General features: G+C 34.8%; 1 protein-coding gene across 3 annotated transcripts in view; it reads left to right on the top strand.

Moving 5' to 3' along the window:
- Positions 1–23,909, top strand: part of Stk4 (serine/threonine kinase 4) — a 99,806-nt gene that overhangs the window by 15,880 nt on the left and 60,017 nt on the right. For all 3 annotated transcript variants that reach the window (XM_027954342.2, XM_027954343.2, XM_027954344.3), the window contains exons 5-9: positions 1,400–1,564; positions 8,732–8,899; positions 10,430–10,567; positions 13,459–13,587; positions 14,217–14,403. In XM_027954342.2, coding sequence (XP_027810143.1) covers positions 1,400–1,564; positions 8,732–8,899; positions 10,430–10,567; positions 13,459–13,587; positions 14,217–14,403 — 787 coding nt within the window. The remainder of the gene's footprint in view (positions 1–1,399; positions 1,565–8,731; positions 8,900–10,429; positions 10,568–13,458; positions 13,588–14,216; positions 14,404–23,909) is intronic.

Here is a 23,909-nt window from a genome sequence, read left to right as displayed (position 1 = left end):
CTTGTGTGCAACATGAAGTTGTTTTGTTTCAGGTATTTTAAAACAACCCAAAATTAATTTTGATGGTTCTTTATAATTTTAATTATTACCCATTGTTTTACCAAATGTTATGATTCTGCATTGTTCAGCACAATAGTCACTAGCTATGTATGGTTGTTGAGGATTTGAAATATGGCTGGTCTGAATCAAGATGTGCTATAAGTATAAAATATGCGCCAGAGTTTGAAAAATGATTACCCAAAAAAGTGGAGGGGGGATGACAACAAAAAACATTGCTTTTTAAAAAATATTTATCACATAGTAGAATGATGATATTCTGGATAAATATGGTTAAATAAAATATATTGTGAAAATTAATTTTAGTTGTTTCTTTTTTAAAATGTGGCTCTATTATAAATATAAAATTATATTGTGACTTCCATTATATTTCTTTGCACAGTGCCACTTTAATTGGCTGAGCTGGTTAGAATAAGGAATAAGTTGAGTCATGAGCTTTGTTCTCTTTGTACTGTAAATTCTAGCCTGTTACCTTGCTAATAGTGTTTGTTTGAACTTTCATGAAAACTATTATTTATCAGCATTGAGGCCTTAAATTACTTAACAAGTTAAATCGCTTGACTTTTCTGTGCCTTAACTTCATTTTTATAAAATGATGATGACAATAGTAGTACGTCTGTCTCACTTAGTTGTTTTAAGGATTTAATAAGATAAAAAAGCAGTATTTAGCATTAAACACATAGAAATGGTTGCCAGTTTTTAATACTATTAGTATAGTGCCTGGTTCACTATAGGTGCTTGTTAAATATTTATTGATTGTGTGGTAAGTATTAAACCATGATTAATCATGGTGTATAATAAACCGTTTGATTTTGTATATATGTTTGTGTGTGTGTGTGTGTGTGTGTGTGTGTGTGTGTCTGGTGCTGGGGATTGAACCAGGGCCTTGCATGATTACCCAAAAAAGTGTGGGGGGGAAACAACAAAAAACATTGCTTTTTAAAAAATATTTATCACATAGTAGAGAAGCATATAACTTGGTTTTTATGACTCTCAAAGAAAGATGATATTCCTATTTTATATATTGAGAAATTGAGATGAAGAGAAATTCAAGAACTTGCATAAGTCACCATAAGCTAAAAACTTCTGCTTATGAAGTTTATTAGCTTTTGAGTTAGATGTCATATGTGGATATATGAATATGCTCTTTGGGAAGAGATCCTGTCAGGAAATTCTGAGTTTGGGATCAGCCAGCGTGTGGATGGTATTATAAGCTGCTAATGGGTTGAATAAAATCTTAGTTTATAGTCAAGGAAAGGAATTTAAATTGAACCTTCCCTCCTCCCTTTTCTAATGTATTATGTAAATAGATAAAATTTGAATTATTATGTTCTTTTTTCAGCTAACAGAAGATGAAATAGCTACAATATTACAATCAACACTTAAGGGACTGGAATACCTTCATTTTATGAGAAAAATACACCGAGACATCAAGGCAGGAAATATTTTGCTAAATACAGAAGGACATGCAAAACTTGCAGATTTTGGAGTAGCAGGTCAGCTTACAGTAAGTAAAAATATTAATTGTATTGATACTTTCAGCTCTCTCCTGGGAAAGCAATTCCTTTTATTTTTTAAAAAATAATACTTGACTTTGCCAGGCACAGTGGTGCACGCCTATAATACCAGCTATTCAGGAGGCTGAGGGAGGTTGAATCAGGAGGATCATTAATTTTGAGGAAAATGGAAAAAGGTGGAGAGGTCCATAAAATGGGAAAACAGCAGGATCTAGGACATAGTTCAGTGGTAGAGTTCAGTGATAGAGTGCTTGGCTAGCGTGTGAGGCCTCGGGTTCAGTTCCCATACCGGAAGAAAAAGAATTAATTAATTAACAATTTGTTAATAAAAAAAATTGTAGAATCAAAAATAGATTCAGAAGAGCCAGGCTCATAAGTTATTTTAGATCCTTTCTTGGGGTTTAAAATCACATAATTTAACTTTTTTTTTTTTTTTTCAGAGAGAGAAAGGTAGAGAGAGAGAGAGATTTTTTTTTTTTTTAATATTTATTTTTTAGTTATTGGCGGGCACAACATCTTTGTTTGTATGTGGTGCTGAGGATCGAACCCGAGCCGTACGCATTCCAGGCGATTGTGCTACCGCTTGAGCCACATCCCCAGCCCCTAACTTTGTTTTTAACTCTTATAAAAACTAAAGAAATGATGGAATGTTAATTTAAATTTTTTTGAACTATGTCAGCACAAATTTTTTAGTTGTAGGTGAACCCAATACCTTTATTTATTTATTTTTAACGTGGTGCTGAGGATCCAACCAGCTGCCTCACATGTGCTAGGCCAGTGCTCTACCACTGAGCCACAATCCCAACCCTTACTCAGCACGTTTTTAAAAGGAAGAAGAATTAAATCCAAATTATTTTTCTTAAATAAGGTATAACATTATTTTGTTCACTTTCCATGTAGTATTTGACAGTTACTATACTGAAAACACTCTTGTTTGGTTCTAGAATCATCTCTTCTTTCTCTTCCTACCTCACTAGTGTATAACAGTGAAAAAAGAAAAAAAAAATTCAAAACAGGAAGCCTAGAATTTATCTGATTTTGTGAAATACCCAAGCAGTTCTATAGAAAATAGAAATAATTCTAGATAGGCATATACTAAAATGTGTAACATTATTATATATAAGCTATATATAAGCTATATATGAGTAGTTTTCTTGGGTGATAGAATGAATATGTGTATATGTGTGTGTGTGTAGAGAAAGCATTAGTTCAGAATTTGGCATTATGTATAGTTTTGATGTTAAATCTGGAATATGTTAGGGAATCTTAGAGGTTTCGCAGCAGTACAGAATTGTTTTGATGTCTTAAAAAATCAAAGGCTATTCAATATGATGATTTGTGGATCCTCTCAAATGGTTAAAATATACAAGTAAACCATATTAATATAATAAAAACTGCAACCTTAATAAGGAAACCAAATTGAAAAATATATTCTTTTGGTGCTGTATAAGGAGATAATATTAAAATTAAGGATATCCATTACATTTAATAATAATTTTAGTAATTGGTTGATTACTCAAAAATTACTTATAGCATTCTTATTGCTATAATGCCTGTCTTGACAGAATCATATACACATATACCCCTCTAATACATACAAGTCACTATTTTTAGTATACTTTACCACATTATATAACTATTTCCACTGTCTAATTCCAGAATGTTTTTATTATCCCCCAAATAAACTCCCCTGCAGTAGTCGTTCCCGTTCTCCTCTGCCAACAGCCCTAGGAACCACTGGTCTACTTTATGTCTTATGTTTTGCCTAGTTCAGTCATTTCATTTATATATAAATACATAAATATTTCATATAAATATATAATATATGACCTTTTTTTTACTTTCTTCTTTTAACATTATATTTTAAGGTTTATCCATGTTGTAGCATGGATTAGCATGTAGCATTCATTCGTTTTGATAGCTGAATAATGTTTCGTTTTGTGGATATACCATGTTTTTTTTAATCTGTTCATTGATTGAACATTTTGTTTATTTCCACTTTTTGGCTATTGTGAATTATGCTGCTATGAAATTTGTGTGAACCTATTTTCATATGATACAAAGTTGCTGTGTCATATGGGAACTCCATGGCTAACTTTTCAAGAAATTGCCAAACTGTTTTTCAAAGTGGTTTACCATTCTACATTCCCACTGCTGTTATATGAGAGTTCTAATTTTTCCCCATCTTCAACACTTTATTTCTGTCTCTTTAATTATAATCATCCTAGTAGGTATATGTAGCATTCCATTGTGGTTGTGATTTGCATTTTACTAATGTCTAATGATACTGAATGTTTTTTCCCTTGTGCTTATTGAACATTTGTGTATCTTCTTTGGGGAAGTTTCTATCAAATCCTTTGCTGATTTTTAATTGAGTTGTCTTTTTACTGTTGAGTTGTAAGAATTCCTCTTATATTTTAGATATGAATCTCTTATTGGGCACATGATTTGCAAATATTTTCTCCCATTCCTTGGGTTTTCTTCTCGCAGTCTTGATGATATACTTTGAAATACAATTTTAAAATTTAGGTAATATCCAAGTTCTTTTTACTTTTGTTGCTTGTGTTTCTGGTATCATATCTAAGAAATTATTAGCTAATGCAAGGTCATAAAAATTTATTCCTTTGTTTTGTTTTTGGTGCTGAGGATTGAACGCAGGATACCTCTAGCCCTTGATCTTCTCTCGTTTCTTTCAGCAATGTTTTTAAATTTGTAGTGTATAAGTCTCAGACTTACTTGATTAAAGTCATTCCTAAGTGATTTATTCTTTTTGATGCTATTTTATTTATTTATTATTTTTTTATAGTTTCTTCTTTTTTTTTTAAAGAGAGAGAGAATGAATTTTTAATATTTATATTTTTTAGTTTTTGGCAGACACAAACATCTTTGTTTGTATGTGGTGCTGAGGATCAAACCCGGGTCGAACGCATGCCAGGCGAGCGTGCTACCGCTTGAGCTGCATCCCCAGCCCCTTGATGCTATTTTAAATGGAATGTTTGATTATGTTCACTGCTGGTGTATAAGAATACAACTGATTTTTGTGTATTATGTCCTGCAATCTTGCTGAACTTCACACTTCCTATTTGGTTTTAATTTATAATGAGTGTATGTGTTACATTGCTAAAGAAAAAAAAATGATTTATTTTTGTCTTCACTAAAATAAAGTGAGACTAGTATAAGATGATCAGACTGGGCTGTTTTGTTGGGGAACTTATAGTTCTAAACTTAGGTACCTTTCTGACAGCTCTTATCTAGAGTCTGTAAGCCCTGTAGACAGCCTTCTGAGAAGTATCAATGGATATCAATAGCATTTAGCCTAATAAATGCTAAGAAAATGTTTCTAATTCACAGTTTACTCATAATCTACAATCTGGAAATCCTGTTTCTGCCTCTAAAGAATATACCATCAGCCTACCGCCAAAAGCCAGGGTGGGACTAGGGAAGCCCACAGGTTGCCTAATGTGAAAGGAAAATCTAGGCCCTAATTGCTTCTTTCAACCCAGTATTCCTGTTTTGAGGTCCACTTTCACCATTTTCCAGACTAAATGCTACCAGTTTCTAAGCCTATTGAGTAGGTTGGCATTGAAATCAGCATGTTTACTATTTTTTTTTTTTTTAGAAGATTCCATTCAATAGTCTTTTCAGATAGTTACCACTCAGCCATCTGCTTTCCAGCTTACAAAGCTCTGTGGCGGTGATTTTTTTGTTCTTGTAGATTCATTCCTTTATTTTTATTTATTTATTTAAAGATAGATGCTGCATTTGTTTCTTTATTTTATTTTGTTGTAGTTATAGATGGATAGCATGTCTTTATTTTATTTGTTTATTTTTATGTGGTGTTGAGGATCGAACCCAGCAATTCACACATGCTAGACAAGTGCTCTGCTGCTGAGCTACAGCCTGAGCCCTGGATTCATTCCTTAAAAAAAAAAAAAAAATCCTCTTGGGGCTGGAGTTGTGGCTCAGTGGTAGAGCGTGTGCCTTGCACATGTGAGGCACTGGGTTCGATCCTCAGCACCACATAAAAATAAATAAAGGTATTGTTTCCATCTACAACTAAAAAATATTTTTAAAAAATCCTCTTGATATCTTTTAAGTGAGTTTTAAGTGGGAGTGAAAATAAAATATGTTTGTGCAATCTGTCTTCGTTACCCAGAAATCTTTATTATTATTTTTGGTGATATTTATGGCTGTTTCATTCTCTGGATGTACCATGATTAATTAACTCATTCCCTACAGTTGGACACTGGATGCCCATTTAAATTGTTTATAGTTTTCCTACATCTAGTTCTGTGGTGAATATCCTTGCAACTATACTTTTCACATTTCCTTAAATATATTCTTAGGATAATTTCTTTTACAGTGAAATTGATCAGGAGATATGTGAAATTCTAAGACTTTTGATGCATATTGCCAAAATGCTCTTAGAAGGGAGTAATTTCTGCTCCCAACTGCTAATTTATAAACACCTTTTTTGTGAGGTCGGGGTATATGGATGCCAGGGATTGAACCTAGGGGTGCTTAACTGCTAGGGCACATCGCCAGCCCTTTTTTTATATTTTATTTTGAGAGATTGTCTCACTAAGATGTTTAGGGCCTCACTAAATTTCTGAGGCTTTCTTTGAACCTGTAGTCCTCCTGCCTCAGCCTCCTGAGTCTCTGGGATTACATTGTGGGCCACCATGCCCGGCAGCCAACTGCTACTTATAAATGTGCCCCTCTCCTTAGAATTTGCTAATATTGGATGGACAGTAAATTTACATCTTTCTTACCATATCTTTGCTGCTGTCTTAATTTTGACTATGTTTTTTTTTTCTCCTTTTAAAAAGTGGTATGTTATAATTATACACAATAGTGGAATTATTGTGACAGTGATACATGCATGTAACATTATTTGATCAATTTCACTTTCCAGTACCTCCCCTTTCCCTTCCAACTCCCCCCCCCCCCCCCGATTTCCTTCCTCTACCCTACTGGTCTCCCTTCTATTTTCATGAGATGTTCTATTTTCTCTTTAGCTTCCCAATGTAAATTAGTTTAATCACTATGGAAATCAGTGTGGAGGTTCCTTAAAAGACTAGGAATGAAACCACCATATGATTCAACTACACCAATCTTCAGTATTTTTCCTGGAGAATTAAAGTCTGCATACTATTTATAGAAGCATAATTCACAGTAGCCAGATTATGGAATCAGCCTAGGTGTCTATCAACAGATGAATGGATAAAGAAAATATGTACACACAATGGATTTTATTTAGCCATAAAGAAGAATGAGATTGTGGATATAACTAGAGAGCATCAGGTTAAGTACAGTAAGCCAAACTCAGAAAGTCAAGGGTGATACAATTTTTTAAGTATAGAAGTCTCTGGATTTTATATAGAAAAATTCATCTACTTTTCTCAGAATTTCTTTGATGTTGTGCTTAAAAAGTCCTTTTCTGCTCCAACATTATATAACCATTCATTCATTCATTCATTATTTATTTATTGTGATACTGGGGCTTGAACCCAGGAGTGTTCTATCACTGAGCTGCACCCTAGCCCTTTTTATTTTTATTTCTTTAGTTTGAGACAGGGTCTCATTAAGTTGCTAAGGTTGGTCTCAAACTCGCAGTCCTTCTACCTCAGCCTCCTGGGTAGCTGGTTTACAGGTGTGTGTCACTATACCTGGCCTGGGCTTTGTTTTTTTAATATTGAATTTTTAACCTATTTGAAGTTATTTTGGTGAGAGTGTAAGGTAGGTGTTTATATGACAAGTCAGATTGTTTTTTTTTTTTTTTTTTTTGCTTAATTCTCCTTTTGATGATTTGAAATGGCATTTTAATCTCATATATGTGACATACATAATAGACTGTGTTGTGTATATATGTATGTGTGTGTATATGTGCCATTGTTTCTTTCTGGACTTAATATTTTCTGTTCTACCATTGTACTGCAATACATGTTTAAGTGGGTTTATTATCCACTTATTACTTATTTTCAAAACATTTCTAGCTATGCAAGTATCTGTTTCTAATTGAAATAATCTAGTGAAAACTACTTTGACTACCACTATTTGAAAACACCCCTGCAAATTTGAAGTTTTCAGAGCTAAGGAAATGACTAAGCATTTCCTTAGTTCCTGTGTTAATTTTTTATATAGGTCTGACAGAGTGAGGTCAATTCAAAAGTGTTGCCTCTATCATTTGCTCCCGATTGGCATAACTTAAGTCACAGGCAATTCAGAAGGAACCTGGGACATCCTTTTGAATCTTTAGTTTTGCTTAAAAATCTTTCTCTTTCTAAAGAGAACTGTAGGAAGGTTCTCTTTCAATAGGGACATATACGATTCTGGGGAAGTGTACAAATGGTTGTTTGCTGTAATTTATACTATATTGTACTATATTCACATATTCTTTAAGCCACAAACTAAAACTTAAAAAAAATTTTTTTTTTTTAGTTGTAGCTGGACATGATGCCTTTATTTTATTTATTATTATGTGGTGCTGAGGATCAAACCCATGTGCTTGATGAGCACTCTACCACTGAGCCACAACCCCAGCCCAAACTTTTTTATTTATCATTTATATATTTATTTTTGTTGTTGTTGTTGGTACTAGGGATTGAACCCAGGGACGCTTTACCACTGAGCCACATCCCCAGCCCATTTTTATATTTTATTAGCAACAGGGTCTCCATTGTTGCTTAGGGCCTTGCTGAGTTGCCAAGGCTGGCTTTGAATTTGTGATCCCCCTGCCTCAGCCTCCTGAGCTTCTAGGATTATAGGCATGCACCACTGTGTCCAGCTACTTTATATTTTAATAACTGAGAATACTTTTATGTCCTTTGGTCATTTAAATTTCTTTTGTAGGGCTGGGGATGTGGCTCAAGTGTTAGCACGCTTGCCTGGCATGCACGGGGCACTAGGTTTGATCCTCAGCACCACATAAAATAAAAATAAAAGATGTTGTGTCCACCGAAAACTAAAAAATAAATATTAAAAATCAATCTCTCTCTCGCTTTAAAAAAAAATAAATTTCTTTTGTGACTTGTTTGTTCAAACTTTCAGCATGATTTTTATATATATTTGAAGTACAAGGCATTTTTTATTGTTGGAAAATAAACTCTTTTCCTCAGTTTTATGCTTGGTGTTGGTTTCTCTGCTTTCTGTTTTAGGATACCATGGCTAAACGGAATACAGTGATAGGAACACCATTTTGGATGGCTCCAGAAGTTATTCAGGAAATTGGGTACAACTGTGTGGCAGACATCTGGTCTCTGGGAATAACTGCCATAGAAATGGCTGAAGGAAAGCCCCCATATGCTGATATCCATCCAATGAGGGTAAGGAAATAGACAGAAAACCAGTGGGGTGATTAGTTACTATCTTTAGAAGGATAGTTCTATGACCTAATTGATTAGGTTCCAAATAATAAATGAATTATTTGTATATAATTAATAAATGTCAATGTAAATGATACACTTCCACTGACGCTAGTTGTAGTCACTAATTACGTGTGATCTACCCGCCTCCATTTCAGAAGTTGGGTATTGATAGCCCCCTGGCAGAACATAGTCTACAGAAAAAAAAATTGCTTAGTTTGATTTATGTACTTATTTATGCTTTTAGTAGTTTAGAAACCCATATTTTAATATCATAACACCAGCTGGAGTTGAGTAGTGGTGGTTTTATTTTTACATATGAGCTTTCCATTCAGCTAGTCCACATGATTCCTGTTGTCACCAATTATCAGATACCAATTATTACAGCATTTTCTCTAATGGCTTTTTTTGAACTCCTGTCACTAACACTCAACCTGTTCTTTTGTTATCTTTTTTTTTTTTTTTGCCTGGCCCCTATAGGTGTTGACTCTTTTTTCCCTGTAGTTATTTGAATTTCTACGTTCTGGTTTGTTAATCCCCAGAGTCTTCATCTGGAGGCTCTGCTCTCTTCAACTTCCATCTTCTTTGGGAGTGTCAAGGGCCTGCAGGGCTGCATCTCCACTGAAATTCCTCAGTATCAACACTTTCAGGGGTTCTCAGGCTTTACCATTCCAGAACCCCTCATCACAGCACTGTTATAAACCCCAGACTTGCCTTCTTTGGGGCTCCACAGCTCTCTTTGCACTCCCCAAGTCAGTTCTTCCTATTCTTTCATTATTAAGTTCTCTCATTAAAAGACTTAAGATTTTTAAAAGCATTCATGTGCCCAAAAATAAACTTCTTTCTCTAGGGCACAGAAAAGAGAAAAAGTAGACAATTTACTGGTCATATTTTTAGATTTAAAGAATTTAAGCTGTTTATTGCAAAGAGTTTTATCTTTCAAAAACTGTGGCTCTTTATTTATTGGGAAATTTGGCAGCTGTTGGGGCTGAGGTTATCTTCAGGATATGGATATTCATAGGTGTTGCCTTTCCACTTTGAAAAGCAATATAATGCAGTTATCATTAAAAAAAAAACTTTATTGAGGCCTGGGATTGTGGCTCAGCGGTAGAGTGCTCGCCTAGCACGGGGGGACCCAGGTTTGATCCTCAGCACCACGTAAAAATAAAGGCATTGTGTTGTGTCCATCTACACCTAAAAAATAAATACTTTTTTAAAAATAACTTTATTGATATATTGATATTGTGAGGTTTAGGGGACAAATCTGCATAAGAGAGAGGGAAAGGAAAGAGCAATATATCAGCTTCTCCAGTTGTCATACTTTGTACTTTGAGATGCTTAGACTTTGGTAGGGATTTAAATGGGCTTATCAGAGAAAAATAATTTTACCAAACTGCAAATGTAATTCCAGGCATATTTTTGTTGGTATATCACACTTGCTTTACTAAGTTTTTCTTCTTCTCTTTCTCCTTTTTTTTTTTTTTTAACTAGGCAATCTTCATGATTCCTACAAACCCTCCTCCCACGTTCCGAAAGCCAGAGTTGTGGTCAGATAACTTCACAGATTTTGTGAAGCAGTGTCTTGTAAAGAGCCCTGAGCAGAGAGCCACAGCCACTCAGCTTCTCCAGGTATGAGTCACCTGTCAGGCTGCCTCTCCATTTCATCTACATGCAGACCAGAAAATGCTGTTAATCCACCTTCATGGAGATAGAACAGAAGTATAAGATATTCCCTGCCTTTAGGGAGGTTTGAATCTATTTGAGTAGGAAAGACAGAAAAGAATCTTAACTCATTGAACAAAACCAATACAAGAAAATATAGGGCTGTGTAGGATTAGAGAAAGCACTTTGACATTGAGTGAGCATTGCTGTGTGCCAACTTTGCACACGTTATGCCATTTAATTATCACGTAGGCCCTATGAAGAGTAGGTGTTATTTCTGTTTTATAGGTGAGAAAATGGAAGCTTAGAGAGGTTAACTCAGAGTTTCTTAGCTGGTGTAAACAGCAGGGTCAATGGTAGGGCTTGAGTTATTCTCAGTCCAAAAGTAGGAGTGCCATCAAGTCTGCCTTTCTGAATCAGTGGTGGGTGCTGATATATCTCAGGATAAGAGGAAGTTACTTTGAATTGGAGACACTGGGAGTGCTTCCTTGAAGAGAGAGCTTACATGTTGGGCCTTGAGGAATGGATGGGATTGGCAGGCTGTAAGTATGTCTCATGGTTAGGAGCTTGGATTCAGACCTCTGACTTCCTGAGTTTGAATTGTGGCTGCTTAATACTTTGTGACTTTGGAAAAATAACTTATTCTCTGTATCTCCTTAGTTTTCTTATCTATAGAATGGGAATTAAATAATTTTCTCAGATGTTGTGAAGATAAAGTGATACAATGTGTATAATTTTGAACAGTGTTTTACAAATGTTGAAGTTAGTATGGCATGAACTTGATAAATATTTGTTATTATTGTTGAGTTAAGTCAGTGATTTTTCAACTATTTTCAGACCCAATGCCCCCTCTTTATAACATCTTCATTACTTTTCTGGAATTAAATTTATAGATAATCTTGATTCTTAAATAGATTTTATTATCTGTAATCTAAAGGTAATAATTTACAGTAAATATTATCTATGACAATGTAGAAATACTCCAGCTTGATCCAATTTATATATGTAATGGAACATATACTTGTATCTATCAGCATGAATGAGTTTAGATTTAAGAGTAATATGAAGGGGCTGGGGCTGTAGCTCAGTGGTAGAGCACCCACCTCGCACGTGTGAGGCACTGGGTTTGATCCTCAGCACCACATAAAAATAAATAAAGATATTGTGTCCAATTACAACTAAAAAAAAATTTAAAAAAAAAGAGTAATAAGAAGGTCAGAAACCCATTCCATTCAAGAAGCACAGGAAAATTAGCCAAGTGCGGTGGTGCACGTCTGTAATCCTAGCGGCTGTGGAGGCTGAGGCAGGAGGATCATGAGTTCAAAGCCAGCCTCAGCAACAGCAAGGTACTAATCACTCAGTAAGACCCTGTCTTTAAATAAAATACAAAAAAGGGCTGGGTATGTGGCTCCATGGTACAAAAAAAAAGCACAAGAAAATGAATGAGAGGGACATTAGTATTAAACTGACAGTAAGTAATCACAGGCTAGACTTGTATCCAATAAGAGGAAGAAAATGGTTTTACAAAATTTCCAAGTAGAAAGCACAAGACAATATGGTATCCTTGCTAATGACCAAGGTCTTATTTCTAAGTATTTTATTAAATTGTTTTCCTGCTTGGATGGAGTACTATAGAGTTTTTTAGGAAAAAATCTTCTGTATTGTGGTCCTACTATATGTTAAGGCATCCTTTCAATCTCTGGTGTACTTACAAAGAGAGACCTTACACCCTCATGGATGAAGGGGAACATAGAGTAGATTGTAAAGAGAAAACAGGAGACAATATCAGAGTAGTTTGCAAAGCACTAGGCAGTCCCCAGAAAAATTTCCATATGTGTCTTTAACAACATAGACAACTTCTTATTGTGCTGTAAACCCAAACAACAAAAACATAACATGGTGTTAATATTAAAACTTTAGCTGGGCATAGTAGTGCATCCCTGTAATTCCATCAGCTCAGGAGTGAGACATGAGGACTGCAAGATCAGCAACTTAGTGAGACTGTATCTCAAAATAAGGAAAGAAAGAAAGAAAGAGTTGATGATGTAGCTCAGTGATAAAGTGTCCCTGGATTCAACTCCTAGTACCAAAACAAACAAACAAAAACCCAAAAAAAGCTTTAGCAGTGTCTCTGTGTTTCAATATTGTTTTTGCTGATTGAATAATATTTGGGTCTACTCTATTATACATTATACAAAATACATATGTGTTTTGCAGTAACTGCACTTTTGCACTAACATCCTTTTTACCTAAATATGTAGTTGGGAATGCTCTAGTACATTGAATAGAAAGAACAAATGGGATGAGTAAATTATGTAGTGATTTCTAAACAGTGTCTTTATTTCATTTTAAGCTCCCATCTCCAAAATTGCCTTTCAAATCAGTGGACATTTTGCATATCTCTAGAAAAACATTTTCAGTATTATTAGAGTATAATGTATATACTTTGAGACATTTGAAAGATGTGCACAATGTGCCACAGTTAATTTTATACCTCACAGGATTGCTAGCATTCCTGCCTCTCCATCCTGTGTCAGGTGTGCCCTTCAAACTTTGTGATGACATCAGGCTCTTAACACATTTATAGAACTTCCTCTAGAGGGTAATACCACCCCATTGAGAATTTCTAGATTTGACAGAGAGAAATGTTGTAGTCATTCTATCCAGGCTGAAAAAGATGGGCAAAGGCTGCTGCTGAGTTATAAACCAAGTGTGGTTTAGCTGTTGTCCAGGGCATAAAGAAAAAGATTAGATTCACTGACTGATTCAGTAAGTATTGTCAAGTACCTACTGTGTGCTAGACAGTAGGTGTTTTAGCTCTAAAACTGGCTCCAGTGATTTCTATTTCTTTGTTTAAGCACCCATTTGTGAAGAGTGCCAAAGGAGTGTCAATACTGCGGGACTTAATTAATGAAGCCATGGATGTGAAACTGAAACGCCAAGAAGCTCAGCAGCGGGAAGTAGACCAGGATGACGAAGAAAACTCAGTGAGTGGCAGGCATTGCTGTGGGCCTCAGGCCTCAATGCTTGTTAGTTCATGTTGGTCAAGTGTAAGTAAGACAGTAGAAAATACTGGATCAGCTTGGAACTGGAGACTCTTGTAGTATATGTCCTTAACTGGACCAAGGCTTGTTGGAGACTCACTGAATCTGTGCTTGTTGTTCTTCTGGTGTTTCCTAAAACATTTAAATTTTACTTTTTGTCCTTGTATCTTTTATTCAATGTAACTTTTTACTTGAGAATATGCTCAAGTGTGAGACTTGGTTTATCTAAGCCATTTTGAGGAATCTAAGATCCATACTTAATATACTTGAAGACTCCCTCACTACCCTGAGATTCCAGGGGTATTCATGTCAGCTCTTAGATCTGTATTGTAGACTCTAATAAGGAGGGGAGGGGAGGAGTATCCTTTAGAATTAGATCCACTCCTCTCGTATGGATAAATTTTGAACTCCTTTGGTTAAATAAAGAGTACTTTCAGTTCTACAAGGTGAATTTAGAACCTAGAAGTTAAATGAATTTAAAACCCAGAAATATTTTTACCACGATGAGTAATAATAATTCAGAAAACCATCTTTTGATCAGATTAACTCTAACTTGAGATTTTGTTCTACAGGAGGAAGATGAGCTGGATTCTGGCACAATGGTTCGAGCGGTTGGTGACGAGATGGGTACTGTACGAGTGGCCAGCACCATGAGTGATGGAGCCAATACTATGATTGAGCATGATGACACATTGCCATCACAGCTGGGCACCATGGTGATCAATGCGGAGGATGAGGAAGAAGAAGGGACTATGAGAAGTAAGGCTCTGATGAAATATATGAACTTTTTGACCAAGCATAGGCACTTTAGGATTCCCGTGGTCCATGCAGCCTCATTCTTGGGTTCTCTCTTCTATTACTACAACTAAAGGAGGTTTTCACTGGAGAACTATGTAGGAGGTGTGGGGAGGGGGGAAGCTGGCATGTGGAGTCAGAGGTAAGAAAGTGTCAGCAATGAGAGGAATTTTGCTTTTGAACCCAAACAGCCCGTTCTATCATTGAATGTTGTCATTGAAGGTTCATCTGTGGAGGTAATCACATGTTGTTTTGGTGCATAATTCATCTCAAAGCATAATGAAATTCTGGCCGGTTTATGTGTCTTCAGTCTATTTTCATGATAGTTGTGCATCCAACCCAGGTTACCAACACTCAGTCAATTAAAGATAATTGTACAAATTGAAAAGTTCTATCATATTCTTTCAGAAGAATTCACCTTTTTTTTTTTTTAATGATTTATGCTTTATTTATTTCATTATCATTTGTATTTATTTTCAAGCAATCATATTAAGGATCTGATTCTTTTTTTCTGTGATTTAAGCCTAACCGTGTGTTCACTTCCATCTTTGGGTGTTTTGTTCTCTTCTCCTCTTTAGCTCTTGCCCTCCTTTTATTCTGATCATTACAGACCAACTCAGGGAGGAAAGGAAAATAAAATGATAATTGAGTTGTATAAGTACAAGTTTAAAGCACTAAGTTCTCTATGATCTTTTCATCATCATTTTTTTCCTGTCTTTCTCAATTTTTAAAATTTAAAGGCCCTTCTTCCATACCAGGGATCTGTAAACTATGGTCCAGGGGACAAATCTGGCTCACCACCTACTTTTGGTAATAATTTTATTGAAACACAGCTATTCCCTTTCATTTATGAGTTGTCTGTGGCTGCTTTTGTCCTATAAAGGCAGAGTTGAGTAGTTGTGAAACACCATATGGCCCCCAAAGCCTAAAATATTTGCTCTCTGGCCGATAACAGAAATTTGCTAGCCCCTGTTCTAGATCCTCTGTATAATTCAATGAGTTTTTTTAGTGCCTGTTTCCCTAAGCACTTTGCTAGGTGCTGAAGGACAGCAGAAAATGAGTAAACCACTCCTTGCCCTGAAGGATCTCAATGTAGAGGGAAAACCATTAATTACAATTCGGTGTATGAAATGAGTTCTAACATAGTGGTAATGTGAGGGTGCTAAAGCAGAGGGGAAGAATACCTAATTTGGTCTAGAGCCTACTAAAAAATTGCTTGAGGAAAAATGCAAGATTGGCAGTATGCAGGTTAGGCAAAGATGTTCCAGCAGAAGGTGCAGTGTACATAAGATCCTAGGCAAAGAGGTAGGCAAGTTCAGGGAGCCACTTGGTTTATTGTGGTTTATCATTGGCAACTGACATAGTCTTAAGCAGAATTTCAGAGAAGGTAAAATCTCAGCTGAAATTTAAAGGACAGGTGGAGGAAGGTTGTGCTTATCCAAAAAATATACAGTAATGTTTTAAATTTTTTTTTATGAAACTCATGCAGGGCAAAATAGCCTTTAGACTTAATTTGTTTGATTTTAAGGAAAACTCACATTTTTAAAGTTTCTCTTAGGCTCCAGATATCATTTGTACATGAAATATTTAAATAATATAATCCTTACAACAATTAAATGGGTTTTGAGGGTTTTTGAAATTTTTAGTTTTAAGTAATACAAATAATATAGCAAAAACTTGTGTGTAGAATTAACTTACTGATATTTTTTAGATTTATATTACATATTCGAAGAATAAACAACCTACAACTTTACTGGTAAAGTTAATGTCCCCAAGTATATCTTTTGAATCACATTAATCATGAATTTGGTGTGAATTTTTTCTGTATAAGTGTACATCCAAAAACAATACTGAGTGCTTTTTGTATTTTTCAAAGATTCTATTGCAGTATCTTTTAATAGGCTGCTGTGTTTGGTGTTGTTTGGCACTAGGGATTGAACCCAGGAGTGCTTTACCACTGAGCTACATATCTGGCCCTTTTTGTTTCTTATTTTGAGATAGGTCTCACTTACCAAGTTGCTTAGGGCCTCACTAAGTTGCTGAGGCTGGCCTCAAACTTGAAATACTTCTGCCTCAGCCTCCTAAGTTGCTGGGATTACAGATGTGTGCCACCACCCACCAGGCTGCTGTTTGTAAACAAGGAGCTTTTTTGGGTGAGATGAATCTTTATTGATATAGATTGTAAGAATGTACATAACACGTTGTATTATATGTTTCCCTTTTGCTGGACATAAAGTTTTTTTCTAGATATCTGCTGTAATAAACGTGTCTCTGAACCTGTCTCTTGGTAGAGATGCAGTTTTTTAGGGTATGTGCTGAGAAGTGGGATTTGGTAGTTCTCATAAAAATATAAGCACTTTGGTTTATACTGAGAATTCTCGGGGCTGGGGTTGTAGCTCAGTGGTTGAGCGCTTGCCTCGCATATGTGAGGAACTGGGTTCGATCCTCAGCGCCACATAAATTAAATAAATAAAAGATTAAAAAAAAAAGAATTCTCCACAGTTTTCTTCAATTGACTAATAATTTACACTTTCACTACCAGTAGATGAGAATTCTGTTTTCTTGTATCTTCAATAGTTGACATTGCCAGGCTTTTTGCCATTCTTGAGGGATGTCAAATGTCATTTTTCAGAAATATTTAAGACAGAAACAAATAGAAATAAAATAATCCTTAAGTGTTCCTATCCAGTTTAAGAAATTAAAATATTACAAAAGAAGTACTTACTCTGTGTACCTTCTCAGTTGTATTCCTTTCCTGTCTTACCACAGACACCTCTCTTGTCTTCAGTTTATTTGAGTTTATTCTCTCTTCCTGGTTTCTTAAATTTAATATTTAGTGTTTTTACTTTTAAACCTTAAAGGACTGTTTTAAAACGGCATCTCACTATACCTGTGTAGAGTGTTTATGTGTATGGATTATTTTTGTCTGTTTTACTTTAAGTTAATTTGTCTATTAATTGCAATACCTGCTATATTTGGACCTAGTTCTGTTTTGCTCTTGTTTTGTGCTTTCTACTCACTATGTTTTTCTCTTGCTGCTTTTTTCTTTTTTCTTTACCTCTGTTGGGGTAGTGAGTCCTCATCCCCTCACCCTCCTACCATCTACCTACTCCTTTTCCATTCCCTGCCACCAACTTGCACAGTTCATGCATAAGTAAATGCCCGTTTAACTTTCTGTTTTTCTAATAAATTCCAAAGTTGATCAATATCTCTGTCTTCCTTCTGAATAAAAAAGGATTATTGGGCTAGGGATATAGCTCAGTTGGTAGCACTCTTGCCTCGAATGCACAAAGCCCTGGGTTCAAACAAACAAACAAAGAATTGTAAAACATTTTGCATTTTTCTAGACTTCCTGTCTCATCTCTTGTTATTGTTATCTATTGCTTTGGTTCCATCCTGTTTTTTAAACTCACCTATTGGCTACTATATTAATTGTTTAGAGTCAATACTTAGATTTTTGAACATATTGCTCACCATGGCCTTTTTCAACTTACTCTTTTCTTTTGGGTTCTTTTTCTTAAAATATATCTTTTTTTAATTAAATATACTTTAAAAATATATATTTTTTAAATTTTAGATGTTGATGGACCTTTATTTTATTCATTTATTTATATGCGGTGTTGAGAATCGAACCCAGTGCCTCACACATGCTAGGCAAGCACTCCACCACTGAGCCATAACTCCAGCCCCTTAAAATATATCTTTTCAGTGAGAGTGTAATGGGTAATAGATTCATGATTTGTATGGCTAATAAAAGTCTTTTAATTTTTCCTCTTATCTAATTCCCACCATTCTCTGTCCAAAAAATGTTTTGTTTGTTTGTTGGGCTTTTTTTTGGGGGGGAGGGGGGAAGGTACTGGGGATTGAACCCAGGGGTGCTTAACCATTGAGCCACATCCCTAGCCCTTTTTATTTTATTTTTTATTTTATTAAGTTGCTTAGGGCCTCGCTAAGTTGCTGAGTCTAGCCTCAAACTTGCAATTCTCCTGCCTCAGCCTCCTGAGTCTCTGGGATTACAGGCATACACCATCACATCCAGTTATACATTTGATTTTAGAATTCATCCTCATCCGTTATATTATACTGCTGCCAGCAGAACAAAAGTTGTTGGAGGCCAGGACTAGGTTTATGTTACAGTTCTTGTTGGTAAGTCTCAGCCTGTAGTAATATATTTCTCCTTGCTGGTTGTTTCAGTAATTAGCTACTCCAGGCTGTGTTTCCAAGGTTTACAAAGGGAGTATGTCTCTGACAAATTGATAATATTCTACATATGAGAGAATGTTTTGGATATAGATATCTGAATCCACAGTAATCAGTTGGAGGTAAAGGATTAAGTGGGTGGGGTAAGGTGATATTTGATTGCTTTATAAACCATCTTGAGAATGCCTAAAACCATAAAAGCCCATACTACTTTGAAAATCTCTGTCTGGGTATAGTAATCAGATTGTAATGTTTTTGTTTGTCTTTTGCTGCTACTGCTATTTTTGTTGTTGTTTGTTTTTTTGTGGTCCTTGGGAATCAAACCCAGGCCCTTATACATGCTAGGCAAGCCCTTTACTGTTTTCTTTTTGAATAAAAGCTGTTGAAGAGCCTGTTTGCCCCTAGAAGCCATGAGAAAGAAGCATGACATGAGTTTGTCATTGTTAGGCACATTATGCTTTCTCTGAGCCAGCAGAGGGAGCTCTATAATAGGTTATGAATTAAAATTGCATTACCATCCCAAGTTCACAAAACCCCTTTTTATAATCGGCTTTATTCTAGGTCAAGATCATTGTTTATTTATTTTTAAATACATTTTAAGTAACCACAGCAACACTAGGGCAATGTGTTTATTTTATTTGGTTAAGAGATTGGATACCTCATACTTGGCAAAGGTCAATTATAAGACTGAACTCAGCCGAAACATTTCAAAATAGTAACTTTTCCTTTCCCTTAGTGGTCCTTAACCAGAATCAATGTTCTCTTTCTGTATCATGGTACCATGCATCCGGTTTTGAAACTGTCATCAACTTTAATACCTCTAACTAAGCAATGGAACTGATTTGGTGAAAAGTTATTTTACATATAAAAAAAAACCATTAATCATGACATTTTCTAGCTTTTTGCCTGGTCTCTTTAATTCATTTTTTTTTTTCTTCTTCTTCCTCTTCCTCCTCCTCCTTTTCTTCTTCTATTTCTAATTTTTGTGGGAGGAGGCAGTGCAGGGGATTGAACCCAAGGCCTTGGGTATGCTAGGCAAGTACTCTTCATAGAGCTACACCCTACCCTTAGTTTTAATATTGCTTATTTCCATGTTGACTACACAAATCTAATGCAGAATATGCCTTTTCCAAGTTTTCTCTCCCTCTCCCCCACCCCATCTTTTGCAGTATTCCTTTATATTTTAGACACTCTTTTTTTGTTGTTTATAATTATGTGCATTGTAATTACATGTATAAGCTTTGTGCTTTTAACTTTGCAGTCTTTTCTTAGATAGTAGCTTTCATTTTCATGAGTTTACATTTATCTAAATTTTCTTACATAGTATGCTTTTTTGACTTCTTAAAGATATTCTTTACCCTCTCAAACATCTTAAAAAGTCTTTATTTTTTCTAAGTGTTGTAAAGTTTTACTGTTCACATCTAGAATTTTCTTTAATGTATTATGAATTTGTTTTTGTTTACTCTGTAAGCTGTGGTCATCTGTTTTATTTTTTCCATCTGAAATACTTGCTTCTTCCCTCCCTGCAAGTCTTTGATCTCACCTTCTCTTTCCTTCTCTGACCATGTATCTAAACTGGATTCCCCAATCCCTTTTTATTTTTCTTTTCAATACAAATTGCTATTTGAATTGTGTCACCATTCTCCCATGTAAATTTTAAGGTCAGTGTATAAAAATTTGTAAAATGCCACTGGGATTTTTACTTAGTTACATTGAATACATAGATTAGATTTGCCATCTCTTTGATGTTAATTCCTATTCATAAGCATGGTTTATCTTTCCATCTGTTTCATCTCTGTGTACTTAGATAATGTAATTTTATCCACAAAGATGTTTTAAATCTTTTTATTAAATTTATTTCCAGAAGCTTTAACAGTTTTTGTTGCTATTACAAATGTATTCTTTAAAAATATTTTGTTTTTAACATTTTTACTTTTATAAATGATTGTTTTTTAATATATTGTTCATTCTGATAGGTTTTCTGGAGATTATTTTTTTTCCAGTGAAGACCGTCTTATAGTCTGTGAATTACAACATCAGTTTCTTCCTTTGATTCTCATAAATTTTATTATTCTGAACTAAGATCTTCAGTACAATATTGAATAATAGTGGGCATTCATGTCACCTTAAAGAAAGTTCTTCAGATGTTTTAACAATGAGCCTGGTTTTGTAGCAGGACTTGACAGATACTCTTTATTAGGTTAAAGAAGTGCATGTCTGTTTCTAACTTAAGGAGTGTTTTTTTTTCCTAAGATCAAAATTGATGTTAATTTTTTTTTACTTGAACATTGAATTCTTTTTTCATTTTCTTGCTTACCAAATTAGTTAGCATTGTAAATTTTTTCTCTATGTGCTTTCTTAGCAGCATCCTTTCATCATATGTGGCACATTATAAATATTTCCTCCCAGCTTGTGGTACTTATGCTTTTTGACCTATGAATTACTTAGAGGTTATTTTTAAAAATGAATAGATAAAGATGTGATTAAAAATGTGCACATTTTAAATTTTCAGTTGGTCTTCTCCCTTCCTCTAATTCTCCCTGGTAATCACCATTCTATTGTCAATTTCTATGAGACCAACTATTTTCCAGATATGAATGAGATCATGTGGTACTTGTCTTTCCATGCCTGACTTATTTCACTTATTATAATGATATTTAGTAAGAATGGCTATTATCAAAAAGAGTAGAAATAATAACTGCTGACAATGATGTGGAGAAAAAGGCACCTCACACACTATTTTGGGAAATGTAATTAGTATAGCCATATGGAAAACAGTATGGAGGTTCCTCAAAAAATCAAAAATAGAACTATGAAATGATCCAGCAATCCCACTACTAGATATATCCAAAGAAAATGAAATCAGTATCTTTTTTTAAAAAAAATATTTATTTCTTAGTTTTAGGTGGACACTATGTATTTATTTTACATTTATGTGGTGCTGAGGATCGAACCCAGTGCCTTGTGCATGCGAGGCCAGCACTCTACCACTGAGCCACAATCCCAGCCCCTGAAATCAATATCTTGAAGAAACATCTGCACTCCCATGTTTATTGCAGCACCATTTAGAGTAGACAAGAAATGGAAACAGCCTAAATTTCCATCAGCTGATGAATGGGTAAAGAAAATGTGGTACATATACACAGTGGAATACTCCTCAGTCATTAAAAAAAAAAAAAAAGAAAAGAAAAAATAAAACCTGCCATTTGCAGCAGTGTGGATGGCACTGGAAATCCTGCTGGGATTTTTATTGAGGTTGTCTTGAATCTATAGGTCACTTGGGGAAGAACTAGAGAAAACAATGTGGTCTATGTGATAACAGTTGTTTGTTTTTTTTTTTTTTGTTGTTGTTGTTGTTTTTTTTGAGTCATTTGTGACATAGTATGTTTGTCATTAATTTTTGTCATACATGCTTTATGTGCCTTAGAAAGATGTATCTTTTCTTATTTCAGTGCAGGAATTTATCTCTCTCTAATTAGTTTGCTAATTGCCTATTCTTCATCGGTTTTTGATAATTCAAATTTTGGTTTCTGATGGAGAAATGTTAAAGTTGTTGAACTGGTTGAGGGTTTGTTAAGTTAATTTTTGTGTATATATTTATTGTTTTGTTTCTTTTTTATTTTGAAGCATTATCTGGTGCAGATCAATTCAAAATTCTTAAGTTATTCTGGGAATTATCCTTTTATATTATTTGAATTTCACAACATCCCTTAGATATAGGTACTTTGGACAGTTATGGTGGTGCATACTTGTCATCCCAATTATTCAGTAGGCAGAAGGTTGGCTTGGGTAACTTAACAAGACCCTGTCTCAAAGATTTTTTAAAAAGGCTGGGGATGAGTTCTGTGATAAAGCACTTGCCTGGCATGCATAAGACCCATCGTTTAGTCTCCTGTACATCCCCCAAAAGATACAGGTACATTGGGTATCAGATTTCTACCATATAAGAAGTTGAAGCTTAGAGAAAAATGTAGTGTCTTGCCTCAGATCACATTAGATCTCAATCCTTTTTTTACTTTTATTCTACATTGTCACTGTAGTATAGAGTTTCTTGTTAAGTATTGTAAAAATCCTGTATTTCTTGTCTTTTGACACCTATTTTTAGGATCTTCAGACACCATTCTAGTGAAACCTAAGGCCACTGTGATGGTGTTAGTATTTTGTGTTATCAAGACCCATAAGTGTGATGATAAGCAGATAAAATTTTCTAGGTTTGGGGCATGGGGAAGGGTACCTGGGTAATCTTTATAACAGTACAACTTTGTTTGAGCCTGAAATTGTATCAGTACAAAACATTAAGTAATTCTTAATCTGTAATTTTCAGTTTTAAGAAATAAACTTCAAAAGGCCAATTTGAATGGTTCATTTGAGTTTCCTAGTATAGTGTTGTCTTGAGGTTGTTTGTACTGATTCAGGTATTATATCTGTCATTAATGTCAATAAAAATGTGTGCTTCTGAAATAAAGCATATCATAGAGACTTAGAAAAATTGATTATTAATATATGCCATCCAAAGTAATATATTGGCACTAATTTCCATTAGTATTGTATGAAAATTACGAAATTTTGGGTATATTTTCTGTATGTTTTATATATATATATTTTTTGTGTGTGTGTGTGTCTTCATATGCAGAAAAATAGTTTCACCATTATCCATTCTTGAACATCTTTTTAAAAGGAAAATGATTTCTTCTGTGTTTTATTTGATTGTTATCAAATAGTACGTTAATATCTAGAGAAAAAATGCGAACATGTAGTTTCTTACTAAAAGTAGAAAGAGTCAAAGCTTTTAAAAACATTAAAATATTCTTATGAATAAACTATTCTGAAAAAGAATATTTTAAATAATGTTTTTAAAAATAAATTGTGGAGCAACTAAGATAGCTTGATTTATGCACATTTGTAATTTGTAATGTGTCTCCTTGGGCAAGCTGCTTCTGCCCACATGAGGAAATAACCAGTCATAGGATATCAGTTGAAATATTAAGTACCCACCTGTTAAAGATTTGGCATGCAGTGATTCTGCCTCTCAGGACTCAGTGGCTATCATGCCACTCTTCTGGTCCTTGTGCATTTCTAGATATGCATGTAACAACTATTCTCAGCATTTCCTCTCCAGGTTTGTTGGGCTTGTGGGAGGCAGAATACGAACTACTAATGGCAAAGTTGTTTTCCCCTGACAGCTTTTCAAATTAGGCTCTATGAACTGAAGGCATGAGTAGATGATTTTTCTTAAAAACTCGCACTTAGGGGCTGGGGATGTGGCTCAA

The sequence above is a fragment of the Marmota flaviventris genome, chromosome 2 (genome assembly GCF_047511675.1).
Source record: "Marmota flaviventris isolate mMarFla1 chromosome 2, mMarFla1.hap1, whole genome shotgun sequence".
NCBI lineage: Eukaryota > Metazoa > Chordata > Mammalia > Rodentia > Sciuridae > Marmota > Marmota flaviventris.
The sequence above is the reverse complement of the archived record's forward strand: the minus strand, read 5'-3'. Positions and strand labels throughout refer to the sequence as shown.